General features: G+C 40.1%; 1 protein-coding gene across 7 annotated transcripts in view; it reads left to right on the top strand.

The window, feature by feature from the left end:
- The window catches only part of CACNB4 (calcium voltage-gated channel auxiliary subunit beta 4), a 225,439-nt gene that overhangs the window by 176,276 nt on the left and 31,290 nt on the right, over positions 1-17,873 (top strand). For all 7 annotated transcript variants that reach the window (XM_019737461.3, XM_019737459.3, XM_019737460.3 and 4 more), the window contains 5 exons: positions 7,071-7,201; positions 9,659-9,735; positions 11,240-11,259; positions 11,476-11,556; positions 11,963-12,021. In XM_019737461.3, coding sequence (XP_019593020.1) covers positions 7,071-7,201; positions 9,659-9,735; positions 11,240-11,259; positions 11,476-11,556; positions 11,963-12,021 — 368 coding nt within the window. The remainder of the gene's footprint in view (positions 1-7,070; positions 7,202-9,658; positions 9,736-11,239; positions 11,260-11,475; positions 11,557-11,962; positions 12,022-17,873) is intronic.

The following is a 17,873-nucleotide window of genomic DNA, read 5'->3' as shown; positions in this document are numbered from 1 at the left end:
AGTGTATGATAATTAAAGCGCTCAAGCTAAGAAGAGGGCAGAGGACTTTGGGAAACAGAAAGGTTAAGGGATTCAGCCGTATCAGGACTTGAGGCGTCTCACCTCGAAAGGTGGGAGAGTAACATCGAAAACTTTCATTTACTCAGCTAAGGTCTGTTGACATCCTGCTTCCTCTCAGACATTGTGCTGGGCTTTGGGGGATCAGCACTGCCGGGGAGCACCAAGTCTGGTGGAAGAGACTGACAAGCACCCAGTTCCTGCACGGGATGACACGTTCTATTACAATAAAATTGAATGGGTATAGTGGGAGCCCAAAGAAAGAGCAGAGGGCCCACTTGGCTGGGGAGGAGGAAAATGAGGGCGCCATAGTGCTGAAATCGGAGGAAGTTCAGGTTGGGGTGGGGGGTTGGGTTGGAGGTGGCATCAGGTGGCAGGGACAACCAGGAGCAATGCCTCACGGGTGGAGAGCGGTTGGGAGTGGTACAGGGCATGGTCCAGGGCAGAGAGGCAGGAGCCTGATAAAAAAGGACCTCTTAGTCCAGGGCAAAAAGCCAGGCAGTGGGCTGGAAAGGAATTTTAGATAAAGGACGGATGTGACCAGGCTTGTATCTTAGGACGGATATGATAAGCCTTGTATCTCAACATGATAACTCTGATGGTTGAGGGCATGTCACAGAGACTGAGGAGTCATGGTAGGTCTGGACAGTGGCTGTAGCAGAGAGCATGGAGAGACAGAGCAGCTTGGGAGACAGTTCAGGGGCAAATAGACAGGATTGGGAGATTTCACATGAGCCGGGATATTGGAGAAAGTGAGATAGAGAGGAACGAAGGGTGGAGGCCAGTTTTTCCAGCTTAGATGTGGTTATAAATTTCCTTTTAGGTATACTGTGTCTGGGGTGCTGTGAAACTCCTATGAAGATACTTAATAGACCTTTATCGATATAATGTGGAGGCCAGAAGAGAGGAATTCCAATTTTCTCTTCCTAAATGCTTCATGTTCTAGCCAGGAGAAGATGGTGTAGAGTTGAGCGATTGCTTTTAAATTTTGATTTGCTTTTTTAAAAATTATTATTTTTAGGATGGGAAAGATTTAAGCATGTTTTCCATGTTGAGATGTTGAACCCAGTGAAATATATTGGAAGGAAAAGGTATAGCAGACGGAGTAGGGGCTGGAGTAGACGGGAGAATATGGCATCTGGAAAATGGGCACGAGAATTAGGCTGAGTCAGAAGGAAAGTCTTGCTTTCCTTGAATGTCTCTGTTCTGCACAGAATTTTCCAGTGGGGTTGGGGGCATATCCTGGAGGCCATGCTACTTGCTGGTCTCCATTAGCTCTGGTAGGAAGGAGGCATTGGAAACTGGATCTTAGAAAAAAAGAGAGTGTAAAGGTGGAACAAGAGAGTGAAACCTAAGACTGGAGTAGCCACAGGAATGTGATCAACTTATCGCTTAATGTCACTCAGACACCCACATGGTAAACATATAACAGTTTTGAAAGTCATTGTCTTTGAAACTCTGCGTTCTATAAAGGCATCAATGGCACTAAGACATAGTTTTAACATTTCAACAATTTGAAACCATACGTCAAACATCTGTATGTCTACAGATGTCTCACTATCTTTGTGTGGTGCCCATGTGACCTGGGTGAGGTTCAACATTTGTTTGGTCACTCATTCGAAATATGGTTCTAGAGCTTTTAGTATGTGCTAGGCCCTGGCAGGTGTCCAGCAACTGAAAACAAAGCAGGCAGCGTCTTCTCCTTCGTGAATTTAAATGCTAGTGAGGAGACAGATAATGAACAAATAAGTAATTCCAAATTGTGAATGCTTTGAGGGGGAAAAATGAACCAGATGCTGAAATTTTTTTAATATAAGGATGAGAAGTTATATATTTTTAAATATGGGGTGATCAGAGAAGGCCTTTCTGAGAATGTGACCTTTCAGGATAAGGAGGAGCCAGCCTTAAAAAGAGCACGGTGGGGGAGGGCGACCTTCTAGGGAGAGGAATCTGCGTGTGCAAAGGCCCTGAGGTAGCAAAATGGCCTGGCACAATCAATTAACTAGAAGATGGTCATATGGCTGGAATGCAGTGAGCCAGGGGCCGAGTAGCAGGAGACAGAGTTGTAGAAGTAAGTAGGACACAGGTCAAGTAGGACCTTCAAGTGATGGTGAGACTTCAGGTTTTATCCTAAATGTAATGAGAAGCCATTGAAAATTTTCAAAGCAGAGGAGTGGGATGAATTTTTTTTTAAAGGTTCTCTGATTGTTTTGGAGACAGTGGATTGGAGTGGGATAAGTGTGGAATCAGGGAGACCATGAGAATCATTCTAGGTGAGAGAGAATGGGATTGAGCCAGCATGGTGCTAGTGAGAGGGAGAGAAGTAGACAGATTTGAGGCACATCATGGAAATTCAGTGAGGAGCACAAGTGATGGCCCATGGATAGGAACTAAGATTGAGCAACTGGGATGGAGATGACAAGGTGGGGAGAGAGGCTAGGGCGTGGACGTTTCAAAGGAGATACCAAAGAGGAAGTTAGATATAAGAATCTGGAGCTCAGAGGAAAAAACTGGGCCAAAGATATAAAGTTGGATCATTAGTTTACGTGTGGCATTTAAAGCTGTGACAATGAAGAACGTCACCAAAAGGAGAAGAGAGGGAGGAGAGAAGGCAGCCCTGGATCAAACCCAAAGCAATTCCATCCTGTAGTGATGAGGTACGTGAAAAGATTCAACAAAGAAGGAAACTGAAAAAGGGACGCCTGAGCTATAGGAGGAAACCCAGGATAGAGCAGTGCATGGACATCAAGAGAGAAGAGTGTATCCACAAAAAGGAAGCAGTCAGCTGTGGCAAGTGTTGTGACATGTCACCTAAGATGACAAGTAAAGGAACGGACGTTGGATCGGGAACATGGTGGTCAGCATCACGGACGTCGTTAAGACCACTGTCTGAAGTGTGGAGATGGAAGCCACATGAATGGGTTGATGAGAAGTGAGGGGGAGGTAGAAAGTGTATTTAGCAAGGGTAGAGCATGCTTCCAAGGAAGCTGACACTGACCAGGCAGTAGTCTAAGGAGGGCATGACATCAAAAGAGGTTTTCTCTCAAGACAGGAGCTATTGGAGCACCTGTGCATGCTGACATGAACAAACAAGGAGAGGAAGAGAGTGATGGGAAAGAAGAGAGAGGCAAAGGAGTGAAGTTTTTGAGTAGGCAAGCAGGGTGAGATCCAGACCCTGAGTGGGGGGACAGATCTTTGACAAGAAGGGGAACACTTACTCATTGTAACATGCAGGGGAAAGATGAGTGCATGCTCAGTGGCCTTGATAAAAGGAAGCTGAGGAAGCATCAGCTTGATGGTGTGTACTTTCCCGATGGTGTATGAGGTGAGGACATACACATCAACCTGCAAGGCAGCAACTCTCAACCTGAAACACGGGCCCTGGCATTTGAATGGTTAAGTTGATTTGCCTCACGATTTGCACCAAAAAATGACCAAACCATATGCATTCGTTGCTAACACTCATCGTTTCCAAGGAGAAGCAGCACTTTAAGAGGTAAGAGAAGTTCTCACATACTCCATGCACAGTGACTCACACCGATATGCCTGCCTTGCTGTGTTTTATTGCTGTCTCCATTCCATCAATATCCCCAATTTGTCCTGTTGGTTGCTTTTTGATCTACGTGCTCCTTGATCGATGACTTTCTCTTCAGTCTGGCAGTTTGATGTAATGGCATTGGGCTGGTAATCCTGTGTGGATTAGAGCCACTTGTTTCAGATCTTGAAATATCGGATAAGAAAACATCTTAGAAAGAGAAAGCATTAATGATTTTAGGGACATCAAAATGAGAATGATTTGAACAACACTGAGATGACCTTGCCAGAAAGCTGGCACATGCTCCCAGAACATCAACACAAATGAACACATTTCTGTAATTAGATTGTAGCCTTTCCTCTCATCCATCGCCTAGGAGGCCATCTATTATGCACCGTTTTAAGTACTTTCTCAGTAATGAAAAGGCTCAAACGCAGAGAAAAGCCACAGCCCTCCTTATCACATACACTAAATGATGAGCAAATTAAGCTCTTGGATGTGTGTGGCGACTTTCTCACAAGTAGCTCAAGGAGCTTTCATTTAGGTTGAGTCAGATTCTCACTGTGCTTCATCTATTTCCTGGAACTAAGTTAACTGTATTGAGAAGTTGCAGTAACCATTTCAGGAAGCCCTGTAAGGTCATTTGGGTACCATTTAGTAAATTAGTGTTCCAGTGGACTAACATAATTTCAGGAAATAACTAAGCCCTAGGAAACTATGACTCATAGTCTGCTTTGTTCCCACCACAGTAAAATTTAAATACCAAGCCTGTGCACCAAAGATTCTAGAAAGGTCCCCTTGCCTTTTGTTAATTCCAACTAAAAAGGCCTGTTATCTTGAAATAAAAGATGGGACGAGGGAAGGAACTAAGACCTAGATTGTTCAAGATTTTACATCAGGTCAATTCACATTTCTTCAGTGCGGTCTCCCACTACATGCCGTACCAGCCTGTGTAGAAGCGTGTATTATAAAGGCCAAATCGCTAAACCATATTCTTTTGCTTTTGAATGTGAGGCTGTTTCTCAGAATTACTCAAAGTTATACAGAATTTCATGGTGGGGATGATTCAATGAAAGCATCCATTTTTCACCACAGTGTGTTCCATGTTATATACTTATAAATTCCATTTTTCTCTGAGCTAAGCAAAGTGTGCTACCTAAAGTTATTACATTTTGGAAAAAATAGATTCTTTTGGATCAAGTTAGAGTGTTGTCTTGCCCAACACTGGTAAAAACAATAAAGGAAGCTTTTGGAATCATCTCTGCAGGATGCAAACAATAGAATTGATATTTGCTCTCTTGAAATCACTTAACTGAAACCTTCCCTTGAGGCAGGTGGGTTGGATTAAATGTCTTCTACTCTAGGATTCAGCAAATCTATCATGATAAATGCAGTTTTGCTGACCCATCAAATAGGGCCGTGTTGACAGAGGCTCCGAGCCCACATGTTGACTGAAGCCTTTGTGTGGGTTTGTTTTTCAAGTTTACGTGTCATGGAACTTTATTTAAATGGAAATCCTGGTGTTCCTGTTGGGCTTCAGACCATTTGGGGATTATTTCAAAAAATCCACATACGAATACATAATGTACTTAGCCTTTGTCAGAGTAGGGTTCTTTTTCTTCAGGTAGTAAGGTGGACCTTAACTTGCAAACCTATACTTGGAGGGGTAGGGGAGGAAAAATAATTTTCCTTCTGTCCTTGTAAATGCTTCTGGCCGATCTAATAACCCAATTGAATGAGACAGATTCACAGAAGAAAATAACCAAATTTGTTACATATGTCCATACAGGGGTTCCTTAAGAATATGTGACCCAAGGACAGATTGGGCAGTTAAGGTTTATAAGTCATTCTGGAGCTAAGGAGAAAGTGTGTGTGTGGGTTTGTGGGGCCGGGGCAAGGTAGGGGAGACTTCAAAGGGCAGGAAGGCACTTTACATGGCATGGAAAAGCAAATGTTTGGTGTTTGCTGGTCCACCTTTAACAATGGGACACAGAGAGGACTTTGATCAAATGGCCTTGCTAGGCTCCCCCTGTCTATCACATTTAGTTCCTATTAAACTATAGGTACCTATGAAAATAGCTCCCTTCCTGGAGAGGGTCCTCTAGCTAAATTCTTTTAGGTAGTTAGGGGGAAGGATAAAGGTTTGTCCTGAGTCTTTCGTTTCTTGAAAATAACTAACTTAAATTAATCAATATCCCAAAAGGCATATTTTGGGGTGGCAAACTCTGCCTGTGTCAGAGGATTATAATTCTTCCCCAATGAGTAGATTACAAATAGATGCATGGATTTTTTTTTTTTTCCTGAAAGCTTTTGACAAATAACAGACTATTGAATATATTTCATTTCAAACTTGTCTATCTTGTCTTCCAGAGTTGTAATTACGTTGATGCATATGTATTCTTATAAAATCTATTCCTTAAGAATTGGCTAAGGCTTTTCAATAAGGACCAAAGGAATCCAAAGGTTAAGACCTGCCTTTAGTCTAGGGATTGGCAAACTGTGGCCCACAGGCTCAATTCAGCCTCTGCCTTTTTGGAAAGAAAAGGTTTACTGAAACACAGCCACACTCGTTTACCTACTGTCTATGGGCTCTCACACAATGACAGCAGACTCAAGTTGTTGCCACGGAGACTATGGACAGCAAAGTTAAAATATTTATCATCCGGGCCTTTAGATAAAATGTTTACAGACACCTGCTTTAGACTATGGTCCCCCCATATATAGAGAGATATAGATATCTATATATAGATATATCTAATATAATACAAAACTGACAATTAAGTTCGCGAATGAGTCCTAGAAAAAATGCTACACACCTCATTGCTGAATATCAGTATGGTCACCTTCGAAGTACTGCCCTTGGGAAGCTATGCACCAACGCCAGCACCTAGTCCACCCTTCAAAGCAATTTTGGACTCTTTTTCTGGAATGGCCATCAGAGCTGTCATTATATTACCCTTGATGTCCTGAATGTCATCAAAATGTCTTTCTTTCAATATTTCCTTTATCTTTGGGTAAAGAAATAAGTCACTGGGGGCCAGATAAGGTGAGTAGGGAGGGTGTTCCAATACAGTTGTTTGCTTACTGGCTAAAAACCCCCTCACAGACAGTGCCGTGTGAGCTGGTGCATTGTCGTGATGCAAGAGCCATGAATTGTTGGTGAAAAGGTCAGGTCGTTTTCGTCTAACTTTTTCACGCAGCCTTTTCAGCACTTTCAAATAGTAAACTTGGTTAACTGTTTGTCCAGTTGGTACACATTCATAATGAATAATCCCTCTGATATCAAAAAAGGTTAGCAACATCATTGCAACAAAGTTTGCGAACTTAATTGTCAGACCTCATATACTGTAAATAGTGTTTATATATAACATTTATATAATATGAATACTGTTTCATTCTTCTAGTCCCCTGAAATTAATTAATGGAATGTGAAGATAAATGAATTACTATTGATAGCAGTTTTATTCCTGCATTTCAGAAATATAACAATGACTGGTGGATAGGAAGGCTGGTGAAAGAGGGCTGTGAGATTGGCTTTATTCCAAGTCCACTTAGATTGGAGAACATACGGATTCAGCAAGAACAAAAAAGAGGACGCTTTCATGGAGGGTAAGCCTCCTTCCTTTCTATAAACTTTTCTTTTTTTTTTCTTTTTTGGCAGTGGGATGGGAACATTAGGTGATATTTTCAAGTTTGCTTGTTAGGTTCAAAATGTATGCTTTCAAAGTAAAAGAGACTTTTCTGTGTACAAGGTGTTTCTGAAATTGACACAAAGGTTTCGGATAATTTACTCTTCCTGCAGCCAGGTACCACTGGATCAACATGAATTCCGTAGTCATCTGCTGCCTCAGCAAACCCTCCATGGGACCTAAGCTGTCCTTTATTAGAGTCACGTAGGACATCCGTTCTCAGTGCAGGAAGTGGGAGTGTGACCTGACCCAGCATCGTGGCTCTTCTTAGTTACCTTTCAGAGACTCTCTTAAGTCTTAAGACACAGAATGGGATGGAGCATACAGGTCCCAGTACTAGCAGCACTTTCTTCTCCCAGGGCTTTTTGTGACATCTGCCATCTCTTAGTAATGGGGTGAACACTCTGTCTAGCTTGGGATGAATCAGCCTCTAGTGAAGTAGCCACATAGATCCCAGAGTGCAGATACTTAACGTCCCAGGAATACACTAAAGCTTAAGAGAAATCAGAATCATACTGAACCGACACATGTTGTGAGCCTATATTGAAGCATTGATTTGGTATGTTATCATTTTTTGAAAGCCCTAAAATAGAAGCAGTTCTTTTTTTCTTTTTTTGACTCTCAACCTCATTTTTCTGTTGGATCTTTTTCTATTTCAAAAACTTCTCTGTTCTTTAGGAAACCTTTTGCCTTTGTCATATGGGAACTTCTTAAGCGGTGATAGGAAATCACGAAAGTATAGTCAGCCCCACTTTTAGTTATCTATCTTGTTTAGTATATAACATGCCTATAATATTATTAATGACTAATCCTTCTTGTTCCATCTACTCTAGACTTTTTGTCTCTCTTGCTGCTCCTTCAACATATCAGGAACACATGTTTCTGCCTCAGGACCTTTGCACTTGCTGTTTCCTCTTACTGGAGCCCTTTCCTTCACTTTTTCACCAGATCACTCCATCATCTGCTTCAGATCTTTGTTAAATGTCACCTTTTCAGTGACCCCTTTCTTGCCACCATATTTAAAGTTGTACCCACTTTCCATACCTCTGCTTTCTTAGTGTTCACTGTTGCATTTATTATTATCAGAAACACTATATACAGAGGATACCAAAAAAATTTATACACATTTTAAGAAAGGAAAACTGAATTAAAATTGTAATACTCAATATATACCAATAACAAAAGATGAATATAAGTCACGTTTGACTTCTGCAATTACAAGAGGTGCTCAAAGTGGTTACCATCAGCGTCCAGACACTTCTGATGATGGCGAACTACTGCTTGAGCAAAGTTGACCAAAGTGTCCACATGTATACATGTGTTTTGCACTGCCGGTATTTATCTATTCATCTGTTTGATACTATCTCCCACTAGAATCTGTTTTGATACGTGAAGGGATTTTGCCAGTTTCTTGTTTGTCTGTTTTTTTTGCCCCCACTGTTGTATTCCTAGCTTCTAAAGAGTGGATACTCAATAAATATGTGTTGAATGAAATAATAAGTGAATTATTATCATCATTTCCATAGTTAGTTTATTGTTATATTATTCCATAATATTATTATGTACTTTTGAACTAAAAGCTTACTTGGTGGCAGGTACAAGACTAAAGCCAAGCGCTACCGATGTGATCTTATTTTATCTTTATTCCAACCCTCTGAGGAGTAGCTTCTCCTTCTATAGTTAGGGAAACTAAGGCTCAACGATGTGATATGATGTGCCAAGGTCCCACAACTAGTAAGTGGCAAAGCCAAGACAAGAAATCAGATTGTTCTGACTCTGGGGACCATACTCTTAGGCACAGAAAAGGAGAAACACTGGAGAAGTAGGAAGGTGGATTCCCGAGGTCTCCTGTGAGCTCCAGGAAAGCTTCCAGAGCCATGTGAAGAGACCAATGGTGATGATGTTCTATTCCGGGTCACAATTAACATTGTGACCAAATCCTTCCTGTCAGTTCTTAATTCTGACCCTCCCCCCACTCACACACACACATAATTGCTTCTTAAAAGAAATGCTTCTTTCAGGTCTTATTGCTTGTTTTGAACTATGTTTGACATCCACCTAGTGCCTGGTGACCGGTGTTAGTTAAGCAAACCACTAGCAATGTTTCTGTCAGTTATTTTTCTCCCTAATTTCTGCCTCGAACAACTAGGAGAGAGATTGTTGCAAAGTATTTCCAGGTCTCAGTTAATTCCCCACTTTCTCTGAGAAAGGAAATCAAAGAAAACATTTGGAGAGATTCTTGAAGTTCTTGTCTATGATAGGATTTGGTGTGTTTTGAATTATTTAGTAGGATTAAGGCCAAAGAAAGCTATGTACTTTCAAGTTCTCTTTTCAAGGAATCTGGAGAATGACTCTTAAGTCCTTTTATATATCCTAGGAAATCCAGTGGAAATTCTTCTTCAAGTCTTGGAGAAATGGTATCAGGGACATTTAGAGCAACACCCACATCAACAGGTAAGGGTTTTAGTTGAACTCTTTTTAATGGTATATATTCCTTGCTTAATATTTGAACATACATACATGTAAGTATTTTTACTAATTTGGAAACAATTTAAAAGACATGATTTGAAGATTCTTCTGCTTACTATTTCATTGCTCATTTGTTGTCTGTAGTAATTTGATTTGATTTAAAGGATAGTTGTACTAAAACTTCAGATATTTGTAATATAAGTTTGAAAAATCTTACCCACCGTTGAGTAAACCAGTCTGAAGCAAGTTTATTATTCCATTCAAGAACCCTACAGACTTTAAAATGGTGCAGGCCAATGAAAGGGAATAAAAGTTGTAGACTCTCAAGAACATGCTGTGTTCCAGTCTCCATGGGAAATTTTAGGATGTGTTGGTACAGCCTGGGCTGTGGAGATTGGGAGGGTTGAAGCAGAGAATGAGGTTGGGCCCAGATGACCTTAATTCTACTTAGACAGCAGACGACTGAGCCCTTGAAGTAATGGTAGTGAAGGAGACAGTGGTGGCCCAATCGGGAGTGGTTGTTCATTTGGAAATTGTAGAGGTATTCAGGTAGGAATTTTTCTGCTACTGCATTCCCTGACTCCTGTAGGCTAATTTCATAATTAATTCTGATTCATGCTGCATTAGGGCATCCAGTATTACCCATTCAGAATGACAAGTGGAAGATCTATCCTGGCCTACCATAACTGCAGGAAACTGGATTGGTTCTGGAACAATTCTGAGTATCTGGGTCCTTTTCCATGTGAATCCTTCCTTATCTCAGGGCTCTGAACCAAACTAGATCTCTGGGTTGCCCCCACGTGACCTGGACCTGCTTGGATGACCACAGAACCACTTTAATCAGATGTTGAGTACATTTTGCATTATCCCCATTTGCTGAACATTTAGGGCATTGCAGATTTTCACTATTACAAACAAGAAAAAACAGGAATAAGTGGTTATAAACTTAATTGAAATTAAGGGCCACATAGTAGGAAAAATATGTCAATATTCTGGAAAGTGAACAACAAAAAAAAGCCCTTAAGAATGCATAAAGGCTGCAAAATTTCTTCATGGTTCATCAAAATTACAAATCCAAAAATAATGAGTGATTGAGGTGGTCACCATTTTTACCCAAGTTGTTATTCTAAGTTTATTTTTATGACATTTTACTTGTCCCCGTTGTTCTCAGCCACACTGTTTGGCAGGGAATAACCCACGGCCCATGCTGGTCCAGAACTTCCAGTGTTGTTATGAAGTCTACTCTCCCCACCCAACGTGAAATCAGGATACAAGGTGGTTTGTACAGGGAGGATAGTGTCTGTTTTCTCATGTCTTCAAAATTGGCCTGTCCTGAATGAAATAATAGTACACTGTTCTACAGAGTGGGTGATAGTGAAATGATGAGAATTAGAGGGACAAGCTGGTCCATTCTTCCATCTTTTAAAATCATGTACTATTATTTACAGAGATTACGTATTTTGATATGGCTCTCATTGTTGTCTTTTAGCAAAACAGAAGCAAAAAGTGGTAAGTTGTGTTTCCTTTTTAAATCTACTGTTAAGGTTCCTACCCATATGTGCCTGCAATGCTTGATTTCAGTGACCTTGAAAATAAGGGATGAGCCTTGTCAATGGGGACCTGTGGTAATCGTGCTTCACTTGCCCTGAGAAGGATGAGTGTTGTGGCTGTTAAGGAGGTGTACTTATCCTCACCTTGTCACGCGTGTCAAATCATCTCTTTCAGACGGAACACATTCCTCCTTACGATGTTGTGCCATCCATGCGTCCGGTGGTGTTAGTCGGGCCATCACTGAAGGGTTATGAGGTACAGATACCCATCTGTTATGCTTCAGCTCTTGATCAAGAATCTAGGAGACAGACATTTGGAGCTGGCTCCTCCGGGGCCTGCTTACATATAGGTACCGATGGGCACCACCTATCAGCAGTGAGGCGGGTGGTGCAGTGCGGGGTTTGCCGTGGGGTAGTGAATACTGCTGGGCCATTCCTCAACACCTTGGAGGAGAACCAAGGGGGACATTTTAGTAACTGAAAGTGTGTAGAATGAAAAACACCTTCTACAGTAACCTGCCCCTCGGAGAGGACTAGGCTATGATGAGGTCTTTGCTCAGTCACAGTACCCTTCCCTTCCACCTCTCTCACTTTTGACCTCTTTCTCTCTCTTCTCTCTCTCTCTCTGTTTGCCTCATTCTTTTTTTCTCACCTCTGCAAAGGTAACAGACATGATGCAGAAAGCCCTCTTTGATTTCCTGAAGCACAGGTTTGATGGGAGGTGAGACATATGGATATTTTTGTATTTTTATTTTCCTTTAACCAAACATGTATGATAGATTGCTTTGTGGCTCTATGTTTCCAGTGATTGCAAAAGCTCTCTAATGTAAAGTTAACTCAGTATTTAGGGAAGAATCTGATGAAAGAGCTCTGAAAATAGGACGTTATAAAGTATAGCGTTGACTCTCCAACGGAAAAAGGACTTTGAAAAGGAAAATAATCCTTTTGTTTTATTTAAATGTATGCGTTGGTCTTTACTTTCTCACTTGTTAGTGAATTCATACTAAACTTGTTTTATGAAAAGTATTCATTTAAAATATAGAGTATTTCTGATAAATATAGCGGTTTGCTGGGTAAGCTGGTCAATATCTTTGGGAATTACACGTGTGTATGTGTATGTATCAGATGAAGGTATAAATAGAAAGTACTCAACTTCCTCAGAAGAAGAGTACAATAAATGTTTTCCTCGTAAACCATTTTGTAGAGAATAGTATGTCTTTAGATGTTTTTTAGATGTTGTTTTAGTAGAAATTACCTTGCGATTTTATTGGTTTATTTTGTATCCTACCCACTGTTGATATGGCTCAGTCTTTAGCCATCAGATCAATTCATCACTTCAGTTTTGTGAAAAATACCTAGAATGAGTTTCTGTATTTTGCAGGGAAATTGTAAAAAATTCATATTGACTCAATACTAAGTACTAAGCTTTTTCACAATGCAGATGTTCATTCCTTGTTAAAATAACCACCTTCAAATACCTGAAGATTTATTAGAAATGAAGAATACTTAAATAGCATGAACTGAAAAGTATCGTTAAATGAATCCAACTTACCAATATTTAATAAATACTGTATTTTAAGAAAAAAAGCAAACATGGTACAGCTTTAAGTATAAATTGTATATATTTGTCAAAAGAAAAGCCTTCTGGATAATTGTGTTAAAAATATTCATTTCTGGGACAATATACAAAGAAATTAAACTGAGATTTTAGTTCCAATAATTGAGGTTTAGTTTAAGAAATCAGAATGCTTCAGTGCAATTATGTGAATTGCTTAGTACATTGGTATAGGACAGGCTGCCTTAATAAATCCCGCAATGTATGATTCAAACACAATGGAAACTTCCTGTTGCTCATTTAACAGTCTGAGGCCAATGTTCCTCAGCTGGGAGGGGGTTAGAGTGGGGGGAGGGGAGGACTGCGCAGAAAGTTTGTTCCACTCATCATTTAGGGCCCTCAGCCTGAGGGTGGTCTCTGCAGTCAGCTGGTGAGCAGCATGCTGGTCTGGAAGTGACACACATTGATTCTCGCATTTCAGTGTTTAGAACTTGGTCACGTGGCCACACTTAATTGCAAAGGGGGCTGGGAAATATATAGTCTAGCTATGTGTCCAGGAAGAAAAGGTTATAGATCTTGTTGAACAAATAACAGTGTCTGCCACATTCATCTAGTGGACCCAAAGAGCTATAAAAAAAAACCAAACAAATATGGGTTTATCTTATTCCCCTCTTTTTTAAAAAATGATAGGCAAAGAATAAAGTAGTTAGAAAGAAAACACTAGTTAGAATAGCACGGAATACTAGAATATTGGAGTTGGAAGAAAATGTAAAAGTTATTTTATTCTAATTTCTTTTCTTCAGTGGCCTCAAACAGATGGACAACATGCTTCTGTTTGAAAACTTTTGGCTGTTGAGAATTCACTTCTTAAGAAAGCATTACAAAGAAACAGCTGAACTCTGACCCTTTCACTTCATAGTTTTCGTTGGTCCTGCCCTCTGATGACCTTTATACTTATGCAGCTCTCCATGGACTGGCGTTGGAGGCAGCTCAGTGTCTGTGTTCTTGCTTGCACATGCACATGTCCTTCAGCTATGCTTGAAATCACATGGTCTTAAACTGCGGTGCCATTTTGCTAAGGAAGTTCCGAGTAGTGCCTCTCCTCGCGGCTGCATGACAGCCCTTGAGCTGAACAAATTCCATCCCATAACACAGCCCCAGTTTGTATTAGATTGCTTTGGTCCCCGCATAACATCCTTACAAGTGGCAATGTTAAAGGTTTGGAATGTAGGGCCTATGGTAAGCAAGAAAACAATTATAGTTTAGCAAAGAGAAAATGAGCAGCTTAATTGCTGCTTTCACGAATGAGGAATCTGAGGTTCTACCTCAATCCTCAGGCCCAGAAAGAGGAAATACATTGAATTGTAACAGCAGAGATTTGTTTCGAATCAGGTAGAGTTGTCTGCATCAAGCACGTACACACATTATTAATGATGGTGTGAGTAGAAATAGAATTGAAATGCAGTGTCTAGTGTTCCATGGTATCTGATGACACAGCAGAGGATCTGCAGATATGAGGAAGAATCCAACAGTAGCAAAAGCAATTGCTAGAGAAAGAGATTCAGCCCCAGAGAGATCTGATGTACGGCAGAGTTGGAGAAAGACAGAAGTAGGTGAGTGGACTTGCTTTCGAATAATCAGGGTCCAGTGCAACAGAAAAACCAATAATGAATCCATTGGTGGAGTGTATATAGAGACTTTGAAAATGAAGAGATTTGCTAGTAGCTTCACATCAACTCTGACATGTCTGTCCTTACATTTTGAGCTATGCCAATCTGTTGCATCATGTTTTACCAATTAATAAAGGAGAGAAAACAACAAATAGCCTTTAATTGAAACCAGCCAAGAGAACAATTACACAGAAGGCTTTAGCACAGTGACACAGCATAAACAATATGTTCTGCTGGAAACCTACTCAGAGTTTCACTGGCTATGAATGCAGTAGGTTAGACAAAATCTTCAAGAGAAAGTCATTATTTTCAGAAAGAGCGAAAAAGGGATCCATTGGCTAAGAGGCTTGCTTCTTCAATACTGTTTTTCGGATCTTGGTTAGAAAACAATCCAACCAACGGGGTTAAAGTCAACGGCTTGACTATTACAGAATCATATACTTGCCTTTTCTTGATACCTTAGAAATTATTTGAGTTATTTTAGAGCTACTTATTACATAATTTTATTGCTATAACTGCTATTGTAGGGTCGAACTGTAAGACATGTAAGAAAAATGAGCAGCACAGTATGAACTAGTTCCTGAGGGATCCCTGTGCACGTGGCTGTCCACACATAGTGACAGTTCCTGTGCACAGACCATAAACTAAGTAAGCCTCACAAGCCGCTACCGTGGCATCAGCCTGGTGAGGACACCATGGATGCACAATGAATGGCACAGCGCTCTCCTCTCTCCATTTCACACCACAAACATCCATTGGGGCATCACCCTTTGGGATGAGGTTTGTTCAGCTGCTTGAATCTACCATTCATAACTAATTGGAATTTGTTGTCCTATGCTAATAATTTCAAATCCCAATAAAGGTGTTACTTTAGGATGTTTGACAACTAGATCAGATCAGCTCGATGGCCGTTGTGGGAGACTTGGTCACTGAGTGATCATGGTCAGAATTCCTAAATGAACATCATGTAACTTATACAGATAAGATCGGAAGCTAAAGGAAGTGATTAGTTAAAGGGGAAAGAAAAGGATTTGAGAAAGAATTAAAAAGAAAAGAGACTGGGAATACAATGTAGGTAGACTCAGAGAAGTAGTAGTTATTTATTAAAGGAAATGGGAGCAAGTGATGCTATCACAATGTAGCCAGGCCATGGAAGAAAGAAAACAACTTGTAATTGCTGTCCACAAATGGAAAAGAACAACGTAGTGCCTTCTGTTTCATAATCAATCTCATGCTCTTGTCATCTCCTCCTATCATTCTTCTATTCAAATGGAGACGCATCGGTGGACAGTCAAACCCCAGAGATAGTTAATTGAATACTTGAATGCTACCCATGAATATTTCAGTTGGCAGGTTTTGATGACGGTATGTCCTACCTGATTGTTCCATCCTTGAAGCATGTATAAATTTCACTGACTCTGGGGATTGAAGAGTTCATCATAGGCTGCTAAGTTTTGAGGATAGGATATAGAGAAACTGTCTTTTTCAAGTCTTCACATCTCCAATAATTGTCTTATATATATTACATATGTGCCTATCAGCATAGCATACTATGAACAATGATTTAAGAAAACACTTTTATATATTACCTTGTTTGCTCCTAATGAAAGCCCTGTGAGGTAGTTTGGCAAAGCTACTATCACTATTATATTGATTACGATACTCAAGTTCACAATATGGCATGACTGCAACCAGCAAGGGAAAGATCCGGAAAGAATACTCAGGTTTGTGTATGCCTTTCATTCCTGTTTTGACAGTGTACTGTCTGTTCTTTGGAACACTTTTCTCTATGAATACTAAGACTTTTTAAAAAATTAATATGCCAGCAGGGCTGTATATTAGTTGTAGCAAGGACCGAGTATAGAAGGAGCTTACAGCTGTTCCATGACCAACATGGAAATACTAATTATTTTTGAATGAATGTGTCATAACTGAAAGTAATATCTTTCTATAGAAAATCACAGAAAACTAATACTCATAGCTCACGATGGAATGCAGCAATTATGATGAATTCCAAAACAGAAATAAGCAAGAGTTGAGGGTTCAAATTTGCTAGATTTAGAGAATGATTTTTGCTAGTTTTCAATGACACTTGCTACTTACTATACCCAGTCTGCTGAGGAACCGAACTTCTGTTAGTCTTTTATCTACTGACTAGTAGCTACTGACACTATGTCAAAGGAAAGTTTCCAAGGGAACTTATTAGAGATGTATATCAAACAAGATGCATAGAGTGCTGAAGGACACTACAGGATATGAGTATAGCAAGAAAAAAAATGTAGAAGGGTATCACTTTAAGAACAAACAATGTATATAAACTAGGTAGCATTCAATGGTGAACTGCTGGGAAGCCTTTAAAAAAAAGTTCACATTTGGTGTCTGATGTTGATAATAGTAAGCATTTTTCCTTGAAAGTAGAAACTCCTGTTTTGTCTTATTAAAGGGTTGTTGGGGCTGTGTATATCTTCTCCTGCGCTCTTTCATGCATGTGCAGTTTTATTAAGAAATAACTTAGTATTAACAAATTAGCTGGTATTTTGTTAACAAATAAAACAAGAAAAAAACCCTGCATTGGCCACACCTTTTCCTGTTTTAAGAATGTCTGAAGCAGTTTCTTTCTCTCTCTCTCTCTCTCTCTCTCTCTCTCTCTCTCTCTCTCTCTCTTTCTCTATCTCTATGTGTGTGTGTTTGGTAAAAGTTTGGATGTGTTTGAAAATGGCTTTGTAAGTTTTATAACCCAGAAAAAATTAAAATGTGCATCTGTTGTTAATCTCTTAAAAGTGTAAAACCGAGGGTCACTTTTTCGCTTCTTTGGCACTAGAAAATTTGATGTTTACTTAAGCAGAATAGACTCTTTGGGGCTTTCCAAAAGTAATTATTCTAGAAAGTTGAATTCTGCCCGTAATCCAACCCACTTGTGTCCAATCATATGTTTGAATTGCTGTGGAACTTGGCTGTGTGTTTCTAATTAGCAACTTCATTCTTAAAACAACAAAAAATAACAACAACAAAACCAGAAACAAAAATCAACAAGCAAACCCTATTCTGTAAGTAAAAGGAGCTATGACCGACCGCAAGGACTGCCTATGAGATTTCATGCCTCAAGTTGCAGCAGGTGACTGAATAATGGAGACTCAGATACGGAGCTCACGTGATTTGAACCGGAATAAATTCTGACCATCTAGCAACATATGGCCAGGAATGACCGTGCATCTGCTTTTGATGACCTGGCTCATGTCTGGAGGTCTGGGGTTGCTGGAGAAGTAGACTGAAACTGTTAAGAACTTAATTGTAAGTCAGGTGACTAAGGATTGGCCTGCTGCTCGAGGCCATGGGTTTTAGACCTTC

This window comes from Rhinolophus sinicus, chromosome 17, assembly GCF_057876585.1.
Source record: "Rhinolophus sinicus isolate RSI-liver-muscle chromosome 17, RSI-T2T, whole genome shotgun sequence".
Classification (NCBI taxonomy): Eukaryota; Metazoa; Chordata; class Mammalia; order Chiroptera; family Rhinolophidae; genus Rhinolophus; species Rhinolophus sinicus.
This window is presented reverse-complemented; position numbering and strand designations above follow the sequence as displayed.